The sequence below is a fragment of the Bos taurus genome, chromosome 7 (assembly GCF_002263795.3).
Source record: "Bos taurus isolate L1 Dominette 01449 registration number 42190680 breed Hereford chromosome 7, ARS-UCD2.0, whole genome shotgun sequence".
Classification (NCBI taxonomy): domain Eukaryota; kingdom Metazoa; phylum Chordata; class Mammalia; order Artiodactyla; family Bovidae; genus Bos; species Bos taurus.
This window is the reverse complement of record NC_037334.1, coordinates 3,412,198-3,435,857: the sequence shown is the minus strand read 5'-3', so window position 1 is coordinate 3,435,857 and position 23,660 is coordinate 3,412,198. Positions and strand designations below refer to the sequence as shown.

At 43.0% G+C, this 23,660-nt stretch overlaps 1 protein-coding gene across 3 annotated transcripts in view; it reads left to right on the top strand.

The window, feature by feature from the left end:
* The window catches only part of SNAP47 (synaptosome associated protein 47), a 66,741-nt gene that overhangs the window by 33,524 nt on the left and 9,557 nt on the right, over positions 1–23,660 (top strand). The window contains exons 3-5 of one of the 3 annotated variants that reach the window (XR_009495113.1): positions 7,284–7,774; positions 14,321–14,445; positions 19,983–20,211. Coding sequence is in view for 2 of the 3 variants with exons in the window: in NM_001102320.1 (NP_001095790.1) it covers positions 7,284–7,774; positions 14,321–14,445 (616 nt within the window). In the remaining variant the exon portion in view is untranslated. The remainder of the gene's footprint in view (positions 1–7,283; positions 7,775–14,320; positions 14,446–19,982; positions 20,212–23,660) is intronic. The other 2 variants (XM_024994637.2, NM_001102320.1) reach the window with 2 other exon arrangements.

Here is a 23,660-nt window from a genome sequence, read left to right as displayed (position 1 = left end):
GAAGTGGTATCTCATTGTGGTATCCATTTTCATTTCCTCACAGTAGTGAGCATCTTTTCATGTGCTTTTTGTTCATATGTATATATTATTTTCAAGTCCTTTGATCATTTATTATTGTTATTCTAGAGTTATAAGAATTGTTTATATATTCTGCATATAAGTCCCTTTATCAGACATACGACTTACAGATATCTTCTCCTATTCTGTGGATTGTCATTTCCCTTTCTTAATTGTTTTTTTGAAATATGAAAATTTTTAATTTTGATGAAGTGTGATGTATCTATTTTTCCCTTAATATTGTTTCACTTTTGATGTCATATCTAAGAATCTCTTGTCTAATCCCAGGTTGCAAAGATTTACTCTTGTACTTTCTTCTAAGAGTTTTTCTAGTTTTAGCTCTTATATATGATTAACTTTGAGTTCATTTTTGAAAAAGGCATAAGAATGGGACCAGTTTGTTTTATGGATATCCAGTTGTATCAGCAATGTTTGTTGAAAAGATATGTTTCCCCATTGAATTGTCTTGTCACCCTTGTTGATAATCAATTGCCCATAAATGTCAAGGTTTGTTTCTGAACTCTGAATTATTATGTTATTATTGAATTATGAAAATTACTATATTTCATTCATATACATAACTTTATACCAGCACTACACCATCTTCATTTCTATAGCTTTGTAGTAAGTTTTGCAGTCAGGTAATAGGAATCTAACTTTGTTCTTCTATTTCAAGATTGTTGGCTGTTCTGGGTCCCTTGCATTTTCATGTGAATTTTAGGATCAGCTAGCCAGTTGCTACACAAAAGCCAGTTGGGCTTTTGATAGAAATTGGGCTGAATGTGTCATTTTGGGAGAGTTTTGCCATCTTAACAATGTAATAATTGATGAATATAAAATTACTTACACTGAAATCAAAGAGGACACTAATAGATGGAGAAGTATACTGTGTTCATGGATCGGAAGAATCAGTATAGTGAAAATGAGTATACCACCCAAAGTAATCTATAGATTCAATGCAATCCCTATCAAGCTACCAACGGTATTTTTCACAGAGCTAGAACAAATAATTTCACAATTTGTATGGAAATATAAAAAACCTCGAATAGCCAAAGCAATCTTGAGAAAGAAGAATGGAACTGGAGGGATCAACCTGCCTGACTTCAGGCTTTACTACAAAGCCAGTCATCAAGACAGTATGGTACTGGCACAAAGACAGAAATATAGATCATTGGAACAAAATAGAAAGCCCAGAGATAAATCCACACACCTGTGGACACCTTATCTTTGACAAAGGAGGCAAGACTATACAATGGAGAAAAGACAATCTCTTTAATAAGTGGTGCTGGGAAAACTGGTCAACCACTTAAAAAAGAATGAAACTAGAACACTTTCTAACACCATACACCAAAATAAATTCAAAATGGATTAAAGATCTAAACGTAAGACCAGAAACTATAAAACTCCTAGAGGAAAACATAGGCAAAACACTCTCTGACGTAAATCATAGCAGGATCCTCTATGACCCACCTCCCAGAATATTGGAAATAAAAGCAAAAATAAACAAATGGAACCTAATTAAACTTAAAAGCTTCTGCACAACAAAGGAAACTATAGCAAGGTGAAAAGACAGCCTTCAGAATGGGAGAAAATAATAGCAAATGAAGCAACTGACAAAAAATTAATCTCAAAAATATACAAGCAACTCCTGCAGCTCAATTCCAGAAAAATAAACGACCCAATCAAAAAATGGGCCAAAGAACTAAACAGACATTTCTTCAAAGAAGACATACAGATGGCTAACAAGCACATGAAAAGATGCTCAACATTACTCCTTATCAGAGAAATGCAAATCAAAACCACAATGAGGTACCATTTCATGCCAATCAGAATGGCTGCTATCCAAAAGTCTACAAACAATAACAGCTGGAGAGGGTGTGGAGAAAAGGGAGCCCTCTTACACTGTTGGTGGGAATGCAAACTAGTACAGCCATTATGGAGAACAGTGTGGAGATTCCTTAAAAAACTGGAAGTAGAACTGCCATATGATCCAGCAGTCCCACTACTGGGCATACACACCAAGGAAACCAGAATTGAAAGAGACACGTGTACCCCAATGTTCATCGCAACACTGTTTACAATATGCAGGGTATGGAAGCAACCTAGATGTCCATCAGCAGACGAATGGATAAGAAAGCTGTGGTACAGATACACAATGGAGTATTACTCAGCCATTAAAAAGAATACATTTGAATCAATTCTAATGAGGTGGATGAAACTGGAGCCTATTATACAGAGTGAAGTAAGTCAGGAAGAAAAACACCAATACAGTATACTAACGTATATATATGGGATTTAGAAAGATGGTAACGATAACCCTGTATGCGAGACAGCAAAAGAGACATAGATGTACAGAACAGTCTTTTGGACTCTGTGGGGGAGGGCGAGGGTGGGATGATTTGGGAGAATGGCATTGAAACATGTATCATATGTGAAACGAATTGCCAGTCCAGGTTCGATGCAGGATACAGGATCCTCGGGGCTGGTGCACTGGGATGACCCAGAGGGATGGTATGGGGAGGGAGGTGGGAGGGGGGTTCAGGATGGGGAACACGTGTATACCTGTGGCAGATTCATGTCGATGTATGACAAAACCAATACAATATTGTAAAGTAATTAGCCTCCAATTTAAATAAAATTTTATTAAAAAATAAAAATAAAATTACTTAAGCCTATTTTACTTTTTAGGTTGTTTGCTCCCTCTCATTCAATTTTTTTCTTTATTATTTCTTGCTAGGGGTTTAATTTTTAAAATTACTTCAGAGATAATGTTTTATAATTTCTCTGTGTTCCTTTTCATTGTTTCCTACTTTTCCTTCTACTTTCTTTGTGTATAATTTATAGCTTTTTGAGGTAGAGGCTTAGACCACTGATTTTAAACCTTCCTAAGAAGTTTTCATGATCTCCTCAAAATTCAGGCTTAAATTGAAGAAAATAGGGAAGAACCACTAGGCCATTCAGGCCTGGCCTAAATCAAATCCTTATGATTATACAGTGGAGGTGAAGAATAGATTCAAGAGTTAGATATGGTAGACAGAGTGCCTGAAGAACTATGGGTGGAGGTTCCTAGTATTGTACAGGATGTGTTGATCAAAACCATCCCAATGAAAAAGAAATGCACGAAGGCAAAGTGGTGGTCTGAGGAGGCTTTACAAATAGCTGAGAAAAGAAGAGAGGTGAAAGGCAAGGGAGAAAGGGAATGATATATCCAACTGAATGCAGAGTTCCAGAGAATATGGAGATATGAGAAAGCCTTCTTAAGTAAACAATGCAAAGAAATAAAGGAAAACAATAGAACGGGAAAGACTAGAGATCTCTTCCAAAAAATTGGAGATATCAGGGAACATTTTATGCAGAGATGGGTAGGCATGATAAAGGACAGAAACATCAAAGACCTAACAAAAACAGAGGAGATTAAAAAGAAGTGGCAAGAATACACAGAAGAATTATACAAAATACATCTTGATGACCTGGATAACCATGGTGTGATCACTCATCTAGAGCCAGATGTCCTGGAGTGTAAAGTTCAGTGGAGCTTAGGAGGCATCACTACGAACAAAGCTAATGGAAGTTGTGACATTCCAACTGAATTATTTAAAAAACTAAAAGATAGTGCTGTTGAAGTGCTGCACTCAATATGTCAGCAAATTTGGAAAACTCAGCAATGGCCACAGGACTAGAAAAGGTTAGTTTTCATTCAAGTCCCAAAAAAGGGCAATGCCAAAGAATGAACCAGACAGTTGTGCTCATTTCACATGCTAGCAAGGTCATGTTCAAAATCCTTCAAGCTAGCCTTCAACAGTATATGAACTGGGAACCTCCAGATGTATAAGCTGGATATAGAAAAGGCAGAGGAACCAGAGATCAAATTGCCAACATTTTTTGGATCATAGAGAAAGCAAAGGAATTCCAGGAAAACTTCTGCTTCTGCTTCATTGATGATGCTAAAGCCTTTGATTGTATGGATGACAACAAAATGTGGAAAACTCTTAAAGAGATGAGAATACCAGGCCACCTGACCTGTTTCCTGAGAAACCTATATGCAGATCAAAAAGCTATAGTCAGAACTGGACATGGATCAACAGACTGGTTCAAAATTGGGAGAGGAGTATGTCAAGGCTGTATATTGTCACCCTGCTTATTTAACTTAGATGCAGAGTATGTCGTGCAAAATGCCAGGCTGGGATGAATCACAAGCTGGAACCAAGATGGCTGAGAGAATTAGCAACAACCCCAAATAGGCAGATGATACCACTCTAATGGCAGAAAGTGAAGAGGAACTAAAGAGCCTCTTGATGAGGGTGAAAGAGGAGAGTTTCAAGCTGGCTTAAAACTCAGCATTCAGAAAACTAAGATAATGGCGTCTGATCCCATCACTTCATGGCAAATAGAAGGGGAAAAAGTGGAAACAGTGACAGATTTTCTTTTCTTGGGCTCCAAAATCACTGCGGACCATGACTGCAGCCATGAAATTAAGATGCTGACAAACCTAGAGAGTGAAAAGCAGAGGCATTGCTTTGCCAACAAAGGTCTGTATAGTCAAAGCTGTGGTTTTTCCAGTAGACATCCCTGGATGTGAGAGTTGGATCATAAAAAGGCTGAGCATCGAAGAACTGATCGTTTTTAATTGTGGTGCTGGAGAAGACTCTTGTGAGTCCCTTGAACTGCAAGGAGATTGAGTAGTCCATCCTAAAGGAAATCAACTCTGAATGTTCATCGGAAGGACTGATGCTGAAGCTGAAGCTCTGATATTTTGGCCACCTGATGGGAAGAGTTGACTCATTAGAAAAGACCCTAATGCTCGGAAAGATTGAGGTCAGGAGGAGAAGGGGGCAGCAGAGGAAGAGATGGTTGGATAACATCACTGACTCAATGAACATGAGTTTGAGCAAACTCCAGGTGATAGTGAAGGACAGAGAAGCCTGGGGGTGTGCTGTAGTCCATAGGGTCTCAAAAAGCTGGATGTGACTGAGCAACTGAATTGCAAGAGGTTTTCAAATATATGCATTGAGAAAGATGAACTTCCCTCTCATGACTGCTCTGTTTACATTCCACTATATTTTTGTATATCATGTTTTTAGTTCCATTCACTTCAAATATTTTATAGTTTCCTAGTAGGTGGTGTCTGGTCCCAGTACAGTTGACTTTGGGGACTACCAGCCTTGGACTGCTGTCTGCAAGAGCTGGCAAGTCCCAGTACTTGCTAGTGTGTGAAGCAAGGACTCCTAGGGCTGGTGCCTGCCTGATTATGAGTGGAACCTGTTCCCGGTATAGTTGCCTGTAGGGCCTGGGGTCCCAGAGCTGATTCTTACCCATTGATGGGTGGTGCCAGATTCTTGTGTGGCTGGCTACAGCTCTGTTGGTCCAGGACTGGGGTCTCAGCCTGCCGTTGTCAGGGTCATGGCTGTGCAGTGTGGGAGGTCCCAGGACTCTTGGCCACCTGCTGGTGGGTGGAGCCATGTTCCAGTGCCGATAGTCTAGACTCCAAACAAGTACATCCACTGGTGCGCTTGCCAGCTTCAGTATCCTCATGATAGAACCTAAACAGCTCCTACAAATGGCTGCCACCAGCATCTGTGTCCCTAGAAGTTCTGGTGGCTTCCTACCTCCCTGGCAGCCTTCTCCAAGTGTAACAGGCAGGTCTGATCTAGACTCCCTTTGAAATTACTCCATCTTTGCTGGGTCTCTGAGCATGTGATACTTTGTATCATTTAAAAGAAGCATTTCTCTTTTCCTAGAGCCCTCTAGCTCTCACACACAAGACTTGCTGACCTTCCAAGTCAGTTGTTATGGAGCTTATTGGGGTGGGGAGCCCAGTATGGACCCCTGACTTCTTGGAGAGAACCTCTGCAATTGTGATTGCCCACCCTTTTATATGTCACCTACCTGGGGATGTGGGTTTTAACTATACTGCAGCTCCACTGCTCCTACCCATCTCATTGTAGTTCCTTCTTGATATCCTCAGTTTGGGGAAATCTTTTCTGCTAGTCTCCAGGTCCTTCTCACTGATAGTTCCTCTGTAAGTAGTCATAATTTTGGTTTACCTGTGGGAGGAAGTGAAGGTGTTCATTCTGTGCCATCTTGACCACTCTGTTACATAACATTTTTGTTGTTATTGTTTATGTTCTGAATATACTTCAGAGTGCATCCAGCATTTGGAGGTATCAGTTGAGATGGTTGAATACTATTGTTCAAAATTTCTCTATTCTTACTAATTACTTTTGTCTTCTTGCTGTATCAGTTGTGGAGAGAAATTTGTTAAAACCTGCAACTTGTAGTTTTGTCAGTTTTTGCTGAATGAATTTTGAAGTTCTGTTTTTAGATGCATGCATGTTTACTGTCATTGTCTGTTTTTTTTAGATGGACCCTTTTATTATTATGCATTGTCCCTCTTTTCCCAGTAACATTTCTTGTCTTAAAGTTTATTTTGGCATGTTATTTTATTTTACTTTTCCAGTCCTTTTACTTTCAATCTGTCGTGTGTCTTTATATTTCACATTGCTTCTTGTCAACAGGATATAACTGTTTTATTTGGACTGACCATGTGCCTTTTAGTTAGAGAATTTAGTCCACTTATATTTGGTACGATTACAAATAGGGTTGTGATAATTCTACTATCTCGTTGTTTCCTGTTTATTTGATTTGCTGTTTTGTTCCTTTGCTTTTCCTTTCTTGCTTCCGCTGTTTTCCTTTCTTACTTTTTAGGTTTATCTCTTGATGTATTAGTGGTTAAATTAGAGCTGTGTTGTCCAATGTGATAGCCACTAACCACATTAAAATTAAGTTTAAAATTCAGTTCATCATTGCTTTGGCTATATTTCAGGTGCCCAGTAGCTACGTGTCTCCATTACTGGATTAGGAAATAACAGATTAGTGCAGAAAGTTCTATTAGATAGCTTGGTAAAGGTTATGATCAGGATTTATTTTGGTCAAAACTACCCCAGGTCAAGTGTGAAAAGAGCAGTATTCTAGTCAGAAAATGTTTTTGTTGTGTGTCTACTCCTGGTTATCTGTGTGTCTGTAGACAAATGTCCCACTGCTCTTAGCCTCAGTTTTTTTTAAAACACGAGGATAATAATTCCTGCTCTAGCTGCTTCTTGGAGTGCTTGTGGAAAAGAAAACTATAAAATGGTAACAGTCTTTATAAAGGTCAAAGCAATTTTCAAAAAAAAAAAAAAAAATTAACAACTGATTGTCTACTTTCTGTGTTTTGTTTGCTTTTTTAGGTTGCTGACTGAACTGGAGTCTCCTTCTTGGTGGCCCTTTAGCTCCAAGCTTTGGAAGACGCCATCGGAGACAAAGCCCAAGTGGGACGCCTCCATGGCTGATTCCAAAGCTTTTGGAAAAGAAGGGATAGTAATCCAAGTTCCTGCTGTTATTTCCCAAAGAACAGAATCTCATGTTAAACCAGGAAGGCTCACGGTCCTTGTTTCTGGGTTGGAAATCTACAACTCAGATTCTTTGCTCATGCACAGATTTGAAAGAGAAGATGTGGATGACATCAAGGTCCACACACCTTATGAAATTAGCATCTGCCAGCGGTTCATTGGGAAGCCAGACATAAGTTATCGTTTGATATCTGCCAAGATGCCAGAGGTTATCCCCATTTTGGAAGTACAGTTCAGCAAGAAGATCGAGTTATTAGAAGTCGCCATGATGCTCGGAAGCACTAGAACCTCTTCTCTAGCAGAGAAGGGCTACTCAGTCTGGCATGCAGGTGAGTGATCATCAAAACAGTCTGTGCACAAAACCTGTAAAGTCACAGTCACACTCAGCACACCCATGGTGCACACTGACCATGATGCATCACATACAGCAACTGCTGGTTTCAGCTCACTAGCGACTGCCCATTTGCTTGTAAATAAAAATATTTTCAGACCATTTTTCTTAGTATTTACCCTCTGAATATCAGATCACTCGGTTTTATCATTTCCTTTAGAGCTGTGGTTTCCAAGTGGGTCAGAAAGGTTTTGGTGACACTTTCAGAAGAAGGAAAGCTCCCAAGTTAGGTGTTTTCACCCCTTTCCTCCACTTGATTTGAGAACCAACACTTCAGGGTCTTGCCTAGCTTCATCTCCACCTGCCCTGGTGTCTCCGCCCGGACCTGCATCAGTCTTGGTTTTCTTGGCACTTAGTCGAGGTCTTCCAAGCCCACCTTCCAGATGTACGTTTGGATGTCAGAATTTTTGATAACTATGCAGCATAGTTTTTGTGTGATTTTTAGCGTCTACAAAGATCGTGAAAACCTTTGCTTTTCTTGGCAGTGTGACTGCAGTATCCTCTTGCAGGTCTCTGTGGGGTGTGGAGGGTATAGCTGAGTCTGGCCCCTGGGTCCAGTGTGGGTGGCAGGACATGTGGATGTGAGGGTGTCAGTGGTATCTTGATGGTATTTTTATTTTTTTGATTGTGAGGTGAAATATCAGACACCTTGTAGTTGCTTTTTGGTCTCGCAGATTTTTCTGTGTGGGTTGGTCGTTCTGTTTGTTTTTGTTTTTCTACTAGGCTTTTTTTTTTTTTCTCTCTGATATAATTATAGGGGTTCATTATTCATTCTAGATTGATTCCTCGTTGATTATTGATTGTTATTGTTGATTATTGATTATTGATTATTATTCCTCGTTGATTTAGAAGTGACAAATACGTCTCCCAGACTGTCAGCCTCCGTTACAGAAACCTCTAATTTTGCCGTGGTCAGATCCACCACTTTTCCCCTTAAGTTTATTTTTGAGCCCTACTTAAGAAATCCCAAAGTCATAAAATATTCTTCTGTTTTCTAATACTAACATTACAGGTGACATTACTTCCTTGTTATAGTGATTTTTCTAATAAGTAATAATCTTTTCTTGTTAACTTCAGTTGTTAGAGTTTGTTTGTAAGAGCTATGTTTGTTACTATTCCAGTTCCTTTCATTTCCTTTTCCTCTTAAGTGACTGATTTCAGTATGTAATCTATTTACATAAAAGGGCCAAAAAGGGTAGATTGTACCAGCCAACATCAGATGCTGAGCAGAAGGACCCTTGAGGAAAGGCTGTCTGCAAGCTCAGCCTGGTTAGCTCCTCTGATAACCCACGTCTTTGAGTCCTCATCACTGCTCTTTTCCTCTGGGGGAGCCTCAGCAGTGAGAGGAGGAAGGAGGGCCTGGCTGGTGGGACCAGATGCAGAGCACTGTGGGCTACTGGTTTTAACAGTGCTGTTGAGGAATTCACCTATACCAGGTATGATGCCAGGTACCTGTAGTCCTGAAAACCATCCTTCTTCTCATGGAGCTCTAGCACATTCAATTCATGGGTCTTGTTAGGCATGGTGATTTCAGAGAGAACGTGGCACAGAGAGAACGTGGCACAAATGAGATGGCAGGTGGGATCATGTCTTGTGTGGCACAGAAAGTCATACTGTGCAAGTGAGACGAGTGCAAGCTTGCTGGGCCTTGCTGTCACGGAGGGCAGACCCCGAGGATGGGATGATAAGCTCTGAGTCTAAGCCTACAGGTGGCAGATGGGGCTAGAGAGCAGCAGGGAGTGAGCGCCAGGGACTCTGCAGCTGTGATCAGACTGCAGGAAGCTAAGCGACTGCAGATTTGCAAGGCCACCCATCTGGAAGGGGAAAATGGACCTCTTGCTCATAAACTGAGGCTGCTGAGCAGAGGCTGAATGTCTTTCTTCTTAGGGAAGCTGCGGATATTACACCTTTAAGTTTTTTCAGCTGATTGAACCAGGCCCACCAGATTGTCTAGGATAGAACCCCTCCCCTAAAGTTAACTGATTGAGAGCTTTCACCACATCTATAAACACCTTCCCAGCAACAGCTAGATTAGGGTTGGATTGAATAACTGGGGACTATGGCCTCACCCATCCCAGTAATGGGTTGTATATATATGGAATGAGCTGAGCCACATCCACCGTGACAGATTGGTTTTCATTTCAGTGCTAACTTTAGCTTCTGGGTGGGATCCCTGCAGTGTGTCTGGGTTTGCACTGAGCATGAAGTCTGCCATCCTCCCCTTGTGAAGCTGCCTTGCCCAGCAAGGCAGGTGTACTTTACAGCTGTGGATTTGGAGGAATGCAGGTGATGAGGAGTTACGTTTGGAAGAAGCCAGCATGCTGAGTTCAGTAAGCAAGAGGATATCTTATTTGCTTGGAACTTCACAGTGGTCCTGTCAAGCCCAGTAATGAGAACTTACTTCTCACTGTTAACCTTTCTTGTTGTTGCATCTGTCAGCACCTCTGTTTTTACTTTTCTGTGTGGGAAACAGCAGAAACAGTGGAGATGACTTTGACATCTCAGAAACCTCTCTCTCCTCAGTGAGCTATTTTAGTAAAATGTGTGGCCAGAAGGTGGCGATCTAGTAACAGTGGACCAATGTTTGTTAAGAACCAGAGTCCAGAAGAACTTTCCAGAGACTTTTGTTGTAATGTGTAGTGTAGACAGATTGAGGGCCTAGGTGGCCAGGCTGGGAACTGGGGGAGGAGGAGAGTCTCCTGGGCTTCAAGGGCTGGAAATGGTGCAGGTGGGAAGATTCCACCTTAAGCAAGAGCAGTTGCAAATTGCTGTTTGCCTGCGCAGCATCTTTAGAATAATCTTTTAAGTTTTAGAACAGTTTCAGACTTGAGGGAGGGTTGTGAGGATAGCGCAGCGTGCCGGTGTCTCCTACACCCAGGTCCCCCGGTTCTTGTCGTCTTACGTTGGTATTGTTCATCGTCACAACTAATGAACCTGTCTGTGTTGATGCATCTGTACTCACTAAATTCCATGCTTTATCCAGATTTCCTTAAGTTTTACTGTTCCCGAATCCTATCCAGGGTCCCACATGATATTTTGGAGTCTCATCTTGGACTCCTCTAGACTATTGCAGATTCTCAGACTCCACTTGTTTTGATGATCTTGACAGTAGTCAGGTTTTGTAGCCTTTTCCCTAGCTGGACCTTGTCTCATGTTGTCTCATGATCCACTGGGGTGATGGGTTTGGGGAGGAAGACCACAGAGCTCTTATCATAAGAGCAAGGTCCTTGCATAGCATTTTTAAGGAGTTTTTTGGTACTGAGTTTTGTTTTTACTGTTTGCTAACTGTTGCCTTCTGAGAGGGGCCTTCTCTGACCATCTAATTTAAGAAGACTGGTTTCCCATTCACTGACCCTGTAGAAATCTTGCTTAGCACATGCATCTCTGTAAAATGGTAAGTAAACTTCTAGGGCATTGAAGTCTCTGCACAGGGCCATTAATGTAGGACCGTCTTTTGGAGCAGTGAGGTTCTGACCCTGGGACACGGCATCATACTTCCCACCAGCAGGGCTCCATGTGGTTGATGGGCCACGGCCGTCAGGCTGACCACCGAGAGACCCCCACGTGGCCACTAGAACACGAGTGCACTGACTTCAAACAGGCCCCACGTGGTTATTAGGACATGGTGACTCCTGACTGTCGACAGGCCCTCAGAGAGCTGCTTGACCCTCAACCCCTTGACCCCTTCGAGGACCCAGAGGTCCAAGCTGTGTACCATACAATTTTGTAAATTTGCAAAGTAAGTTTTTTTAAAATTGTAATTAGTTGAGACTAGTGTCTCTCTCCATTTCAGCTTTCTCTCTCATATACCTCCTGTTACATTGAGGACATGGGGCATTTTGTGTGTGTTTCTGAAAGGGCTTCCCACTCCAGTTACATAAGCTGCTGGTTAGTGTAGGCATTTTCCTGTGTCATCAGTGGGGCATTTGGGGCCTAAGGACAGGGAGAAGGATTTGCTCATGACTAGACAGACTTGAAGCAGTTTTTCTGCTCACAGGGCAGGCCCTGGTGGTCTTTGCTCTGAACTTGCAGTGAGGCGACCAGTCTGTGTCTGGTGCACAGAGGTGACTTTTGCATCTGGTGCTGCCCCTGCCAGCTCGGTCCCTGCTCAGGGCTCCCCTTGATGCCTCCGTGTCCTTAGAGAGTGGGATCGTCGGTAAGTTCTCACGTAGCTTGAACAATTTGTGCTTATTTTGTTTAACTATTAATGCTGTTGACTTCTGACACAAAACCCATCTTATACAGCATCAAATTAATTTTTTTCAGAAGATATTTGGAAGTATTAAAGTAACTGAGTCAGCAACCCAGGTCTCAGCACACAGTTCTGAGGGTGGCTGAGTTTTGTACTAGGCGGGACCCTGGTGATGCCACAGCTCATTGTGCGAAACATCTCTGATTAGCATGTTCCAGGAAGAAAAGTCCTCAGTTGTGATTTTCTGGTTGTTCCCTCCCATTTGTTAAAAATTTAAAAGTAGTGTGTTTCTGCCTGTCATGCAGCTGTAGCTGTTGGAATGGAAACCAGAGTGACAGTGAAGGAGCAGGGCACAAGTGCACGAGTGTGAATCAGACGTGGGCCTTACTCCCGGAGAAGCCAGCTGGGGGGAGCCCAGTTCCAACAGATGCCGAAAGAGACAAACAGCAGTGCAGCACCAAGCGAGTCCCTGTCCTGTGTAAACTGAATGGCACCAGGACAGATGCGGGGAGCTTGCTGTGATGAAAGGGCTGAGGAGAGAACACGTTTCCAGACTCGGGCTAGGGGACATCTGTCTGCATGACATGTGCAGTGGGGTGCATGGTGGGCAGGGCCAGTATGCTGGGGCAGGGTGCCAGGTGGCAGGAACAGGAGTCTGCAGGGTCAGGGAGCAGACTAGGGAGAAGGGTGTAGGCTGACCGAGGAGTTCGCTTTCACCCATTAGGCCAGAGAACCACTGTTCACATACACAAATGAAGTGCGCTTGGCTGTCGTGTTACCACTGATAATATTTTAAGGTCATGTGCGTTAGATAGCTTTTCCTTTAGGCTGATAATAGTTAGTAGAACACGCCCTCTGTTCTCCAGTTTAGCTCTGATGGTGTTCTGTTGCTAATGTGTTAGAAAAGTGCTTTTTATTAGGTAACATCTTAGTGACATTCAGGTCTTGAAAGTCCAACCAACAGTGAGTTGTATGCTGTGGAAAGTTCTTTATTTAATAAGCCCTTAGGATGATGGAGCAGTGGCACTTTGGGGATTGTAGAACATGGGTTGTGAAATCAGCTTGGTTGATTGCAAGCAGCTTTTATATAAAGAATAGAAAAGCAACCCGAGTGCGTGGTCTGTACTGAGGTTTTTGTGTTGTGACTCCCAAGGTGTATGTGACGGTGTAGCAGTTGTGTGTAGGTTGCACTTCTCACAGGTGTGCACAGTTAAAAGGCAAGCGTCTCTCTTAGGGTCTCCTTCCCAGGGGCGTGCTCAGGTCTGCAGTGTGGACCCCCTGCCCTTGCCTCCATGCAGGTTTTGCTTTGCATCAGCTGGTTCCTGAGCTCACTCTATCTGACCTAGACTCTAGTATCTCAGGAAACACGCTCTCATCCTCATGTCTTCTCTGCTCAGTTAGGGAATTTCAGGGAGTGTTAGTTTGTAAGAAATTTTTTAAGAAACAAGAATAAGGGGATACTTGTATACCTGTTGGAGGTGGCTGTTCTTTCCCCTGGGAGCAGGGACTTGTGCAGTTAGCATACCTTAGAGTTACCAGCTGTATTCCTACTCTTCAGGCCCAGCAAGAACTGGACCCCAAAATGAATTTCCTTTCCTAACGATGCACTTATCAGCTGCTCTAGGCCACTCTGCCAGAAGGTGACGCTGCTTACTGCCCTGACGGTCCTTGGAAGGAAGTGGGGGCGTCCCATTTCTGCCCTCCCATTCTGCTGAAGCAGAGCAGGCTGCTCAAAGGAGTTGGTCCTGGAATCCAGATGCTGGTTCTCAGACCAATATGCTTTCATCTTTCCAGCATCCTAATAAACTGGAGAAGGAAATGGCAACCCACTCCAGTGTTCTTGCCTGGGAAGTCCCATGGACAGAGGAGTCTGGTGGGCTGCACAGACCATGGGGTCACAAGAGAGTTGGACACAGCTTAGTGACTAAATAATATATACTCCTGGATAAAAGATGTTTCTTCTCAAAGTCAGTTATAGAACAAGATCCCGAGTATTCACCGTGTTGTACACCAATCAGTGTCAGGTAAGGAAGCAGCCCTGGGTTGGGATAGAAGGCAAGGCTCAGGCAAGTCCCACATTCAGTCAGCTAAGCAGAGGCTCAGCCAAGTGAGTTCCCCACACTTCCTGCTCTGGCAAGCACAGAGGCTCTGCACCCATAGGTGACTGTGAAAACACTCTGTCAACCTAAAGAGCTCTGACGGTCTTAAACACCGCTTTTTCTAAAGTTCTGAATGTGCTTGTGTTGTTCACACCTTCTGGAAAATGCCACTGTGTTTGACTTTACATTTCAGCATCTGGACTGATGGACCAAGCCACGCACTGTGAACCCTCCTCAGGGAGCCAGGAAGGGAGGCCACTTCAGCTACAGACAAGCGAGCCAGTGATTTCTGAGGAAGACACCCAGGAACTGGGGCAGGTAACGTGCATTCATACTGTTATATCCTCCCCTGCAGGCAGCTGCTCTTTCTTGCCTAAAAACAATTTTCCACTGATTTATGCTTGCCTCTCACCTACATGGGAATGTTGGGATATCCACCTGATTTGCTCAGCTCCCTGTGGCTTGAAAAAGGAGAATAAAGGCATTGCCCATTCTGATTCCTTTCGTTTTGTGGCATGCAGATATACATAGCATTCCTGTGCACACACAGTAGTCTTGCCTCTCGTATGTGTGTGTGTGTGCACACATATGCTCCGTACATGTACATGTACATGCATGCGTGTGTGGCGTATGCCTTGTGTGCACACATGTGCAGCACCTGTGTGTGTGTGCACTGGCTGGGCATGTATAGTTGAGGGCACTTGCCCTCAGTGTTGAATACTGGTTCTTGAGAAGGCTTGCCACTGTTTGTCCAGGAAATTGAAATTTAAACAATATTTGATTGAAATACTTGCAATTTACCTTCCTATGTTAATGCTGGACAACACAGGGGCCTTTTCTTTCTCCTTTTTTAATAATTATGTAGCAAATACCTAGACATTGTGTCATTTCATTTATAAATATTTCAGTAGCTTTAAAAGAAAGAACTGTTTTAAAAAATTAGCACAGTACCATACTCACCTTAAAAAGTAAAAGGTAGATTCCTTGGTGTCATCAGACGTCAGCCAGCGCGCAGGTTTCCCTTAGCTCCTCATTTAGGAAGATGGGTCACATGTTTGTTCCGATTGGGATCCTCAGAAGGCCCCTGTGTTGCCTTTAGTGAAGTACCTTTCATTCACCACTTTCCTCTGTCATCTCTTCTTCTTCTTTTGCACTTTATTTGATGGAAAAAGCTGAATTGTTTCTGTGTCAAAATTTTGCAACTTGCAACATATTACTTCCTTGGTTTCCCCAGCTCCCAGCAGGCGGTGAGCTGTCTCCTCTCTGCCTTGGTACTCCTGTAGGGCAGTTTGTAGCTCTAGAGGCTCCATCAGATTCAGGCTCTGTTTTGGAGAGACTGATTTGTTGGTGGCACCCCACAAATGTCATCAAAGCCTGTAAGAGACTGTATGGCTTTTAAACCTGTTTTTAGATAATTTTATTCTACGTGTCTACATAGGCATAGACTCCTTTAAACTCAGCTTTTTCCTTTTGGGGGAAAAAAGTGTTCATCTTTTACTATGGGGTATTTTAAACATTTGTCACTTATTCCTTCTGATCTGACTTAATCACTTTTAGTAATGACACATAGACATGCTGCTTTCTAGCTGCAACTAGCAAATTTTGCAGCTTAGTAATCCCTTCTTTTGATGGGCTTATTGACTACAGAACACTACAGATCTTCTCTGTCTTGGGACTTGAGAAAGCTTTGTACCATGAAGGCAAACTTTGCCTGTTCTTGTGAAAGTGAATGAGGGTACATACAGGCCTCAGACTGGTGGGATCTGGGTCCCTTCTCTCACCCTCCAACGAAGATGTCTGTGGCTGAGACGAGCTCTTCTGTGTCCCACCATTGTGCTGAGACTGGAGCAAGAACATGGCTTTTTCATGGGAAATGCATAATCTTATCTGTTAATTCTACTGGTGGCCATGTAGTTTGAGAGGGTCCTTCCAATTTCAAATAAACAATCTCTGCTGTCATGTCCAGTGTGCCCTTCCCCTAAAAGCTAGATGGATGGAATGGGAGAGAGCGGGATGGATGCACCAACAGCTAAGAGTAGAAGATTCCTCAGTAACCACCGAGGTCGCCATTCTTCCCCCCAAAGCTTGTGTCTATGTGGTTGGTCCTGACTGTCATCAACAAGTCTCAGTGAGCCGTGTGGCGTCTGTGCTGGGAACAGCAGATGCCATGGTCATGAATCAGGACGCTGGCTTTGGGGCAGAGGACGTGGTGATCCCTGAGCGGTTGGGCTGGCAGGACCTACCCACAGGAGGGGCGGGCCTTTGTGCTAGTTAGCTGTCTCATTCTCCTTCCCTGCAGGGAGAACGTAGTTTCATATGAGGTTGTCTTCTTGAGGTAAAACACATGTTTCATATTTAGAGAAGAATTTTGAGCTGTGTAGCTGAAGCTCAGGCATAGGTAGGAATGAGTTAAATTTCTAGGGAAAATGAAAATGCAAGAAAATCTCCCTCCATTCATCTGTGGTTTCTGCTGCAGATGCTATTAAAGTCATTACGTGAAAATGGATTTTGGTGACTTAAAGTGCAGTTGGGGTGCTAGAGAGAAGACGCGCCGTGATTTCCTCAGGGAGCAGCGTGCTCAGCGCGCTGTGCCAGCTCCCTCTGTGCTGGGCCTCTGCAGCAGGCATGTGGCCTACAATTGGGCCCCATCTGCTGCGTAGCTGTGGCTGTCCACCATCCACTGTGGGAGGGCACGTGGTGGAGGAGGCCGGGAGAGGAATCAGAGTCCCTCAGAGGGGTTTGGCAGAATCCCGTGAATCATTTCCAATGTCTGATGTGCTAACCTTTCCTGCCTCAGAACTCCTGCTCTTTCATTACTCAATCTGTGGCTCCCTTGTATTTGATACAGCATTTGGAAGTGATAAGACAAAAACGGCATGGTTCTGTCCTCAGGACATTGCAGTTTTATATAAAGTTTCTTCATAACTTCTTCTTCTCCGCTTCTGTGTCCTGTGCTTGTTTTTTCACCCTTCCTCCGTCTCTCACCAAAGAAAGGATCAGAATGGAAAGCTGACTCGGCTCTGGCCTTACGGTTTCTCGGGCTCTTCAGCGTCCCCGGCCGCGGAGCAGCAGTGAGGGGAGACTCGCCCCGGGCGCGTCATCGTTTCCAAGAAGAAGGGCTGCACAGAGTGTGGGTTCATGGCGAGTTTTTAGGTCATAGTTTTGAACTTTCTGTTTGATTATATTTGGGCATTTAGCTTGCCTACTGTTGTGGTATCTTTATAAACAATAAGTGCAAAACACAAAAATTAAAAATGGAGGTGATTCATTCAGTTCAGTCAGAAAGTTGGTTTACTGGAAAACTTAGCTCGTCAGCTGGCATGAGGAGAAGAGTTTATTGAAAAGGCAGTCCTGTGGATGCCTGTGCTGGGGAGAGGACTGAGGGCCAGGCCTTTTGTCTCTGCGTTGATTAGCTGAGCCAAGTTCCACATGTATCTGCACTGGTAATTCACTGGATGGTTCCTGAAATAATTCAAGGCCAGAAAGGATGCTATGGCTCTCTCCTTGCTAACTATCTTAAGAAATTAATGTCCTTTTCTCTCTCTCTTTCTATATGTTGTGTGTGTGTCTATTTACATTCTTTTTCACATTGTTTTCCATTATGGTTTATTACAAGGTAGTCTTATCTTTTTTTCTTTTTTCTTTCTTCTTTGTAGAAATACTAAAATACATTTCGTTTTCAGTAACTCCACCATTCTGGTCTTTTTCCTTGTACTTTTTTCCCAGTTATTTAAATTTGTCCCAATTCATGTCTCCTTTCCTAGTCAGGAAAAAAAAAGAATCTCTCATTTCTTGCATAACTGATCTTTAGCCTAAAATAAATGCCTGAATTAGTGGGATTGTATAGCCCTGGCTTCAGTGTACTACTTGTTTTTTTGGAGAAGACAACACATCTGGGTTTCCTTGAATAACTGTCAGGACAAAGTCTGAGATAATGAGTGAGGGGTGGTAATCCACGATGCTTCTCATCAGCTGCGGCAGTAGACTAAACCACACCCCAGAAATGCACATTCTAGAACTGATACTTCTTAGGATGAAGGTGGGAATGGCTAAACTGGTAGGCCTTCAAAAGTAGAAAGGCAGGGGTAATGCATTCCACCAGCTATAGGACGGCTGACCAGTGCTGGGAAGGCGTGCCGACACCTCTGTTGGAGTGGGCTCTGTGGAGGGGCCTGGGGACAGGGAGCTGGACGTGTGCACTCAAAGGAGTCTGGACTTTGTCCTGTAAGTAGCTTGGAATCATTGAAGATTTTTAAATAAGGAGAGAGGAGATGATTTCAGGTTTTTACTCATTCTCCTCAGGTTCTCTTGTTATTGTCCTCTGCTGTCTTCTGAATCTTTTTCAGATAGTTCATTTCATTTGTTCATTACGGGGCACAGTTAGAAAGTTAGTATTTTTATTTATGGCTTTGATACCAGTCTGAATATTAGAAACGAAGTAGGCCGTTTATTTAGATATATGTTACTCTAATTGTGAGTTACTAATAAATGTTTCTGACATCATATCCCATGTCATTTCTAAATGTTAAGCCATTAGAAGAGGAAAAGGTAGCTAGCAGCTTTTGTTGTCCACATACGGGGCACATTTCAGTGAAAGGTCACATGGCCTAGGATGAGCCCTGGCTTAGAAACCGGGCATCCCGGCGCTGGTCCCGGCCCTGCCTGTTGTCTCTGTAGTCCTGGGAAGGCTGCTTCGCTCCCCTGGCCCTAGTCTCCACTTCTGAAAAGCAAAGGACTGACTTGTAGTGTGTTCCAATACCTACCATCTAATGCAGAATCTGCCACAGTGAAAGGAAAGCTGAGTTACAGAAAGATGCCATGCCTCACTTATTCATTTCTGGTTTTCCTGTCTGCTCTGTTGGTTAGCTGGGTCACTGGTAACCATGAGCACTGCTTTGACAGACAGACAGACACGTGGTGCCCCTACCGCCTAGCCCAGCCCTGCTGGCTGTGGTTTCATGTGCCTCCCACTGGTGCCCTCTGTAATTGCCTGGGACAACCAGCTCTTCTCCGTAACAGCCTTCAGAATTCCCAGTATGTTGGGTATGGTCACCATTCTAGCAGAGGCCCTTGTCTGTGACAGTGACTGTTCATGATGAGAGGGCCAGTCCAAGTGCGTGGCTGTGTGTCCTCTGCAGTTGACAGAGAAAGCTGTGTGGGCACGCTGGACCTCCTCCACACAGAAGCTGTGGTGTGAACCTGAGCTGCATGGGGAAGGCACCTGTCCTTCAGGTCCAGATACCCACGCAGATGAATCTTGGGGATGTACTCTGTATTTTCTGTTACCCCTGGGAACTGTGGATAGGAAAGAAGCTGCCAGATAAGGAACTCTAAGATTTTGTGATTCCAGAATGTACCAGCATCTCAGGGAACAAATTCTAGAGCAGCTGCTTGGTGATGCAGAAAGTAGAATGCCAAGGGGCAAGAAACAGATGCTCAGGTATTTCGTTTTGGAGGATGACTTGTTCACCCTTTAGAACGTTTTCCTGTGTCCTTGGTCAGCTTTTGAATGAACCTCAAGTCTTAAAATCAAGTGTTTGATTATACTGTTATTGAGTACCTGCCTGTGGAAGGTTTTGTATATTATAACCGTGTTTGTTATTGTGGTAGAATATATAGAATAAAATCTTGTCATTTTAACTATTAAAAATTTTTTTCTCTATTTTAACTATATAAATTGTATTAATTACATTCAAAAATGTTTTGCAACCATCACCACTAATGGTTTTATTTCCAGAGCTCTCTTATCACCCCAACAGAATCTGTTATAATGAAACAATAACTCCACATTTCACCTCTCTCCAGTTCCTGGTAATGTCTAATCTTCTCTGTTTCTATGAATTTGCCTATTCTAGGACCCTCCAATGGGCTTTCCAAGTGGTGCAGTGGTAAAGAATCCACTTGCCAATGCAGGAGATGCGGGTTCAATCCCTGGGTCGGGAAGATCCCCTGGAGTAGGAAATGGCAACCCACTCCATATTCTTGCCTGGGAAGTCGCATGACAGAGGAGCCTGGCAGGCTATAGTCCATGGGGTCCAGAGTCAGACATGACTGAGCCGCTGAGCGCAAGCACAGGAACCTCCTGTAAGTATTATAGTCCTTTTGTTTCGGGCTTTTTTCACTTAGCTTAATGTTTTCAAGGCTGATCCATCTTGTAGCATGAATCAGTACTTCTTTCCTTTTTTTAGGTGAATAGTCTTCTGTTGTATGGATAAAACATGCTTTGTGTTATCTGTTCATCGCTGATGGACACTTAGATTATTTCCAGCCTTTGACCACTGTGAATACTGCTGCCACACACATTCATGCACAAGTATTTGAGTCTCTGCTTTCATTCTTTTGTACATATACTTTAGAGTAGAATTGCTTGGTTGTAGGATAATTTTATGTTTAGCTTTTTAATTAGCTGCCATATTATTTCCTTGTCGGAGTTATTTTCTTAATTTCTTTTTCAGATTCTTCATTGCTGCTGTATAGAAACACAGGTGGTTTTTGTGTGTTGATCCTGTAACTTTGCTAACTTTTTAATTAGCTTAGCAGCAGCAGCAGCAGCATTCTTTGAGATAGTCTGTGTACAGGATCATGTCATATGAAAATGGGGCTTCCCAAGTGGTGCAGTGGTAAAGAACCTGCCTGTCAAGGCAAGAGATGCAAGAAATGTGGGTTGGGAGTATCCCCCTGGAGTAGAAAATGGCAACCCACTCCAGTCTTCTTGCCTGTAGAGTTCCATGGACAGAGGATACTGGCGGGCCACAGTCCATGCGCTCCCAGAGTCGGACACAGATGAGCACTAGCACAGGTTACCAGTTACACATGAAAACAGAGATGGTTTTACTTCTTCCTTTTCAGTTTGGGTGCCTTCTATTTCTTTTTCTTGCCTACTTGCTCTGTCTAGGACTTGCAGTGCATAGCAGTACTGTGTAGCAGTGGTGGAAGTAGGCATTCTTGTCTCCTAATTTGCAGACGCTTTCAGTCCTTCCCTATTGAGTTTCCTATTAGCTGGATTTTTCATAAGTGCCTTTTTAAAAAATGTTTTTAAGTTTTTACTTTATTACAGGCTCTTCTATTTCTAATCATTATATATGTTCTCAATAATTCATGTATCTCCTATATTATACTCCATTTGTATTTCATTATGATTTCCATCTGTCATGCCTTCATGTCATATCTACTATTTTTATAAGTTCATTTATATCATTTTTTGAGGGGGGTTCTACATATAATTTTCCACATGGAAAATTCTTAAAGAGATGGGAATACCAGACCACCTTTCCTGCAAAACCTGTATGCAGTTCAAGAAGCAGCAGTTAGAACTGGAAATGGAACAACAGACTGGTTCAAAACAGGGAAATGAATACGTCAAGCCTGTATATTGTCACCCTGCTTATTTAACTTCTGTGCAGAGTGCGTCATGAGAAATGCCAGGCTGGATAAAGCACAATCTGAAATCAAGATTGCCGGGAGAAATATCAATAACCTCAGATATGCAGATGACAGCACCCTTATGGCAGAAAGTGAAGAAGAACTAAAGAGCCTCTTGATGAAGGTGAAAGAAGGTAGTGAAAAGGCTGGCCTAAAACTCACCATTTAGAAAACGAAGATCATGGCATCTGGTCCCGTCACTTCATGGCAAACAGTGGAAACAGTGACAGACTTTATTTTCTTGGGCTCCAAAATCAGTGCAGATGCTGACTGCAGCCATGAAATTAAAAGACACTTGCTCCTTGGAAGAAAAGCTGTGACAAACCTAGACAGCATATTAAAAAGCAGAGGCATTGTTTTGCCAACAAAGGTCCGTATGGTCAAAGCTGTGGGTTTTCCGGTAATGTATGAATGTGAGAGTTGGACCATAAAGAAGGCTAAGTGCTGAAGAATTGTTGCTTTTAAACTGTGGTGTTGGAGAAGACTCTTGAGAGTCCCTTGTACTGCAAGATCAAGCTAGTCAATCGTAAAGGAAATCAGTCCTGAATATTCATTAGAAGGACTGATGCTGAAGCTGAAACTCCAGTACTTTGGCCACCTGATGCAAAAAGCTGACTCATTGGAGAAACCCTGATGCTGGGAAAGGTTGAGGGCAGGAAGAGAAGGGAATGACAGGATGAATTGGTTGGATGGTATCACTGACTCGATGGACATGAGTTTGAACAAGCTTAAGGAGATGGGAAAGGACAGGGAAGCCTGGAATGCTGCAGTCCATGGGGTCGCAAAGTCAGACACGACTGAGTGACTGAACAACCACCACCACATATGAACAATATCATATGAAATATCAAAGAAAGATATTTGTCTTTCTTTGTCTGACTTTACTTAGTATAATAATCTCCAGGTTCATTCATGTTGCTGCAAATGGCATTATTTCATTCTTTTCAATGGCTGAGTAATATTCCATTGTGTGTGTGTGTGTGTGTGTGTGTGTGTGTGTATGTTCCACATGTTCTTTATTCAGTTCTCTGTCAGTGGACATTTAGGTTGCTTCTGTGTCCTGGCTATTGTAAATAGTGCTGCAGTGAACACTGGGGTACATGTATTTTTTATTTATTTTTAATTGGAGGATTATTGCTTTACAATGTTGTATTGGCCTGTGCCATACAACAGCATGAATCAGGCGTAAGTATACATACATCCCCTTCCTCTTGAGCCTCCCTCCTCCACCCTATCCCAAGCCCCCATCCTTCTAGGTGGTCAGAGAACACTGGCCTGAACTCCCTGTGTCGTACAGCAGCTTCCAACTAGTAATCTGTTTTGCGCATGGTAATGTATGTATTTCAGTGCTACTCTCAATTCATCCAGCTCTCTCCTTCCCCAGCTGTGTGCACACATCTGTTCTCTGCATCTGCATATCTATTCCTGCCCTATAGATAGGCTCATCAGCACCATTTCCCTAGATTCCATATATATGTGTTAATATACATTTGTCTTTTTCTGATTTCACTTTGTATAACAGGCTCTAAGTTCATCCACCTCAGTTCAGCTGACTCAGATTCATTCCTTTTAATAGCTGAGGTATTAACGTTCTGTAATATTCAGTCTCAGGTGAACAGTGAAGGGACTCAGACGTACGTGTGCGTGTATCCATTCTCCCGCAGACTCCCCTGCCATCCACGCTGCACATCACATGGAGCAGAGTTCCCTGTGCTGTACAGTAGGCCCTTGTTGGGTCTCTGTTTTAAATGTGGCAGTGTCTTACCACAGTGTCCTTATCTGTCAGTGGACATCTAGCTTGCTTCCATGCCCTGGCTATTGTAAATAGTGCTATAATGAACACCGGGGTTCATGTGTCTTTCTGAATTGCGGTTTTCTCAGGGTATATGCCCAGTAGTGGGATTGCTGGGTCATATGGAGGCCCACTCTTGCCACTGTTATTCAACATGGTTTTAGAAGGCCTGGCTGTGGCAATCAGAGAAGAAAAAGAAATAAAAGGAATCCAGATTGGAAAAGAAGACGTAAAACTTTTACTGTTTTCAGATGACATTATACTACACATAGAAAACCCTAAAGGCACCACCAGAAAATTACTAGAGCTAATCAGTGAA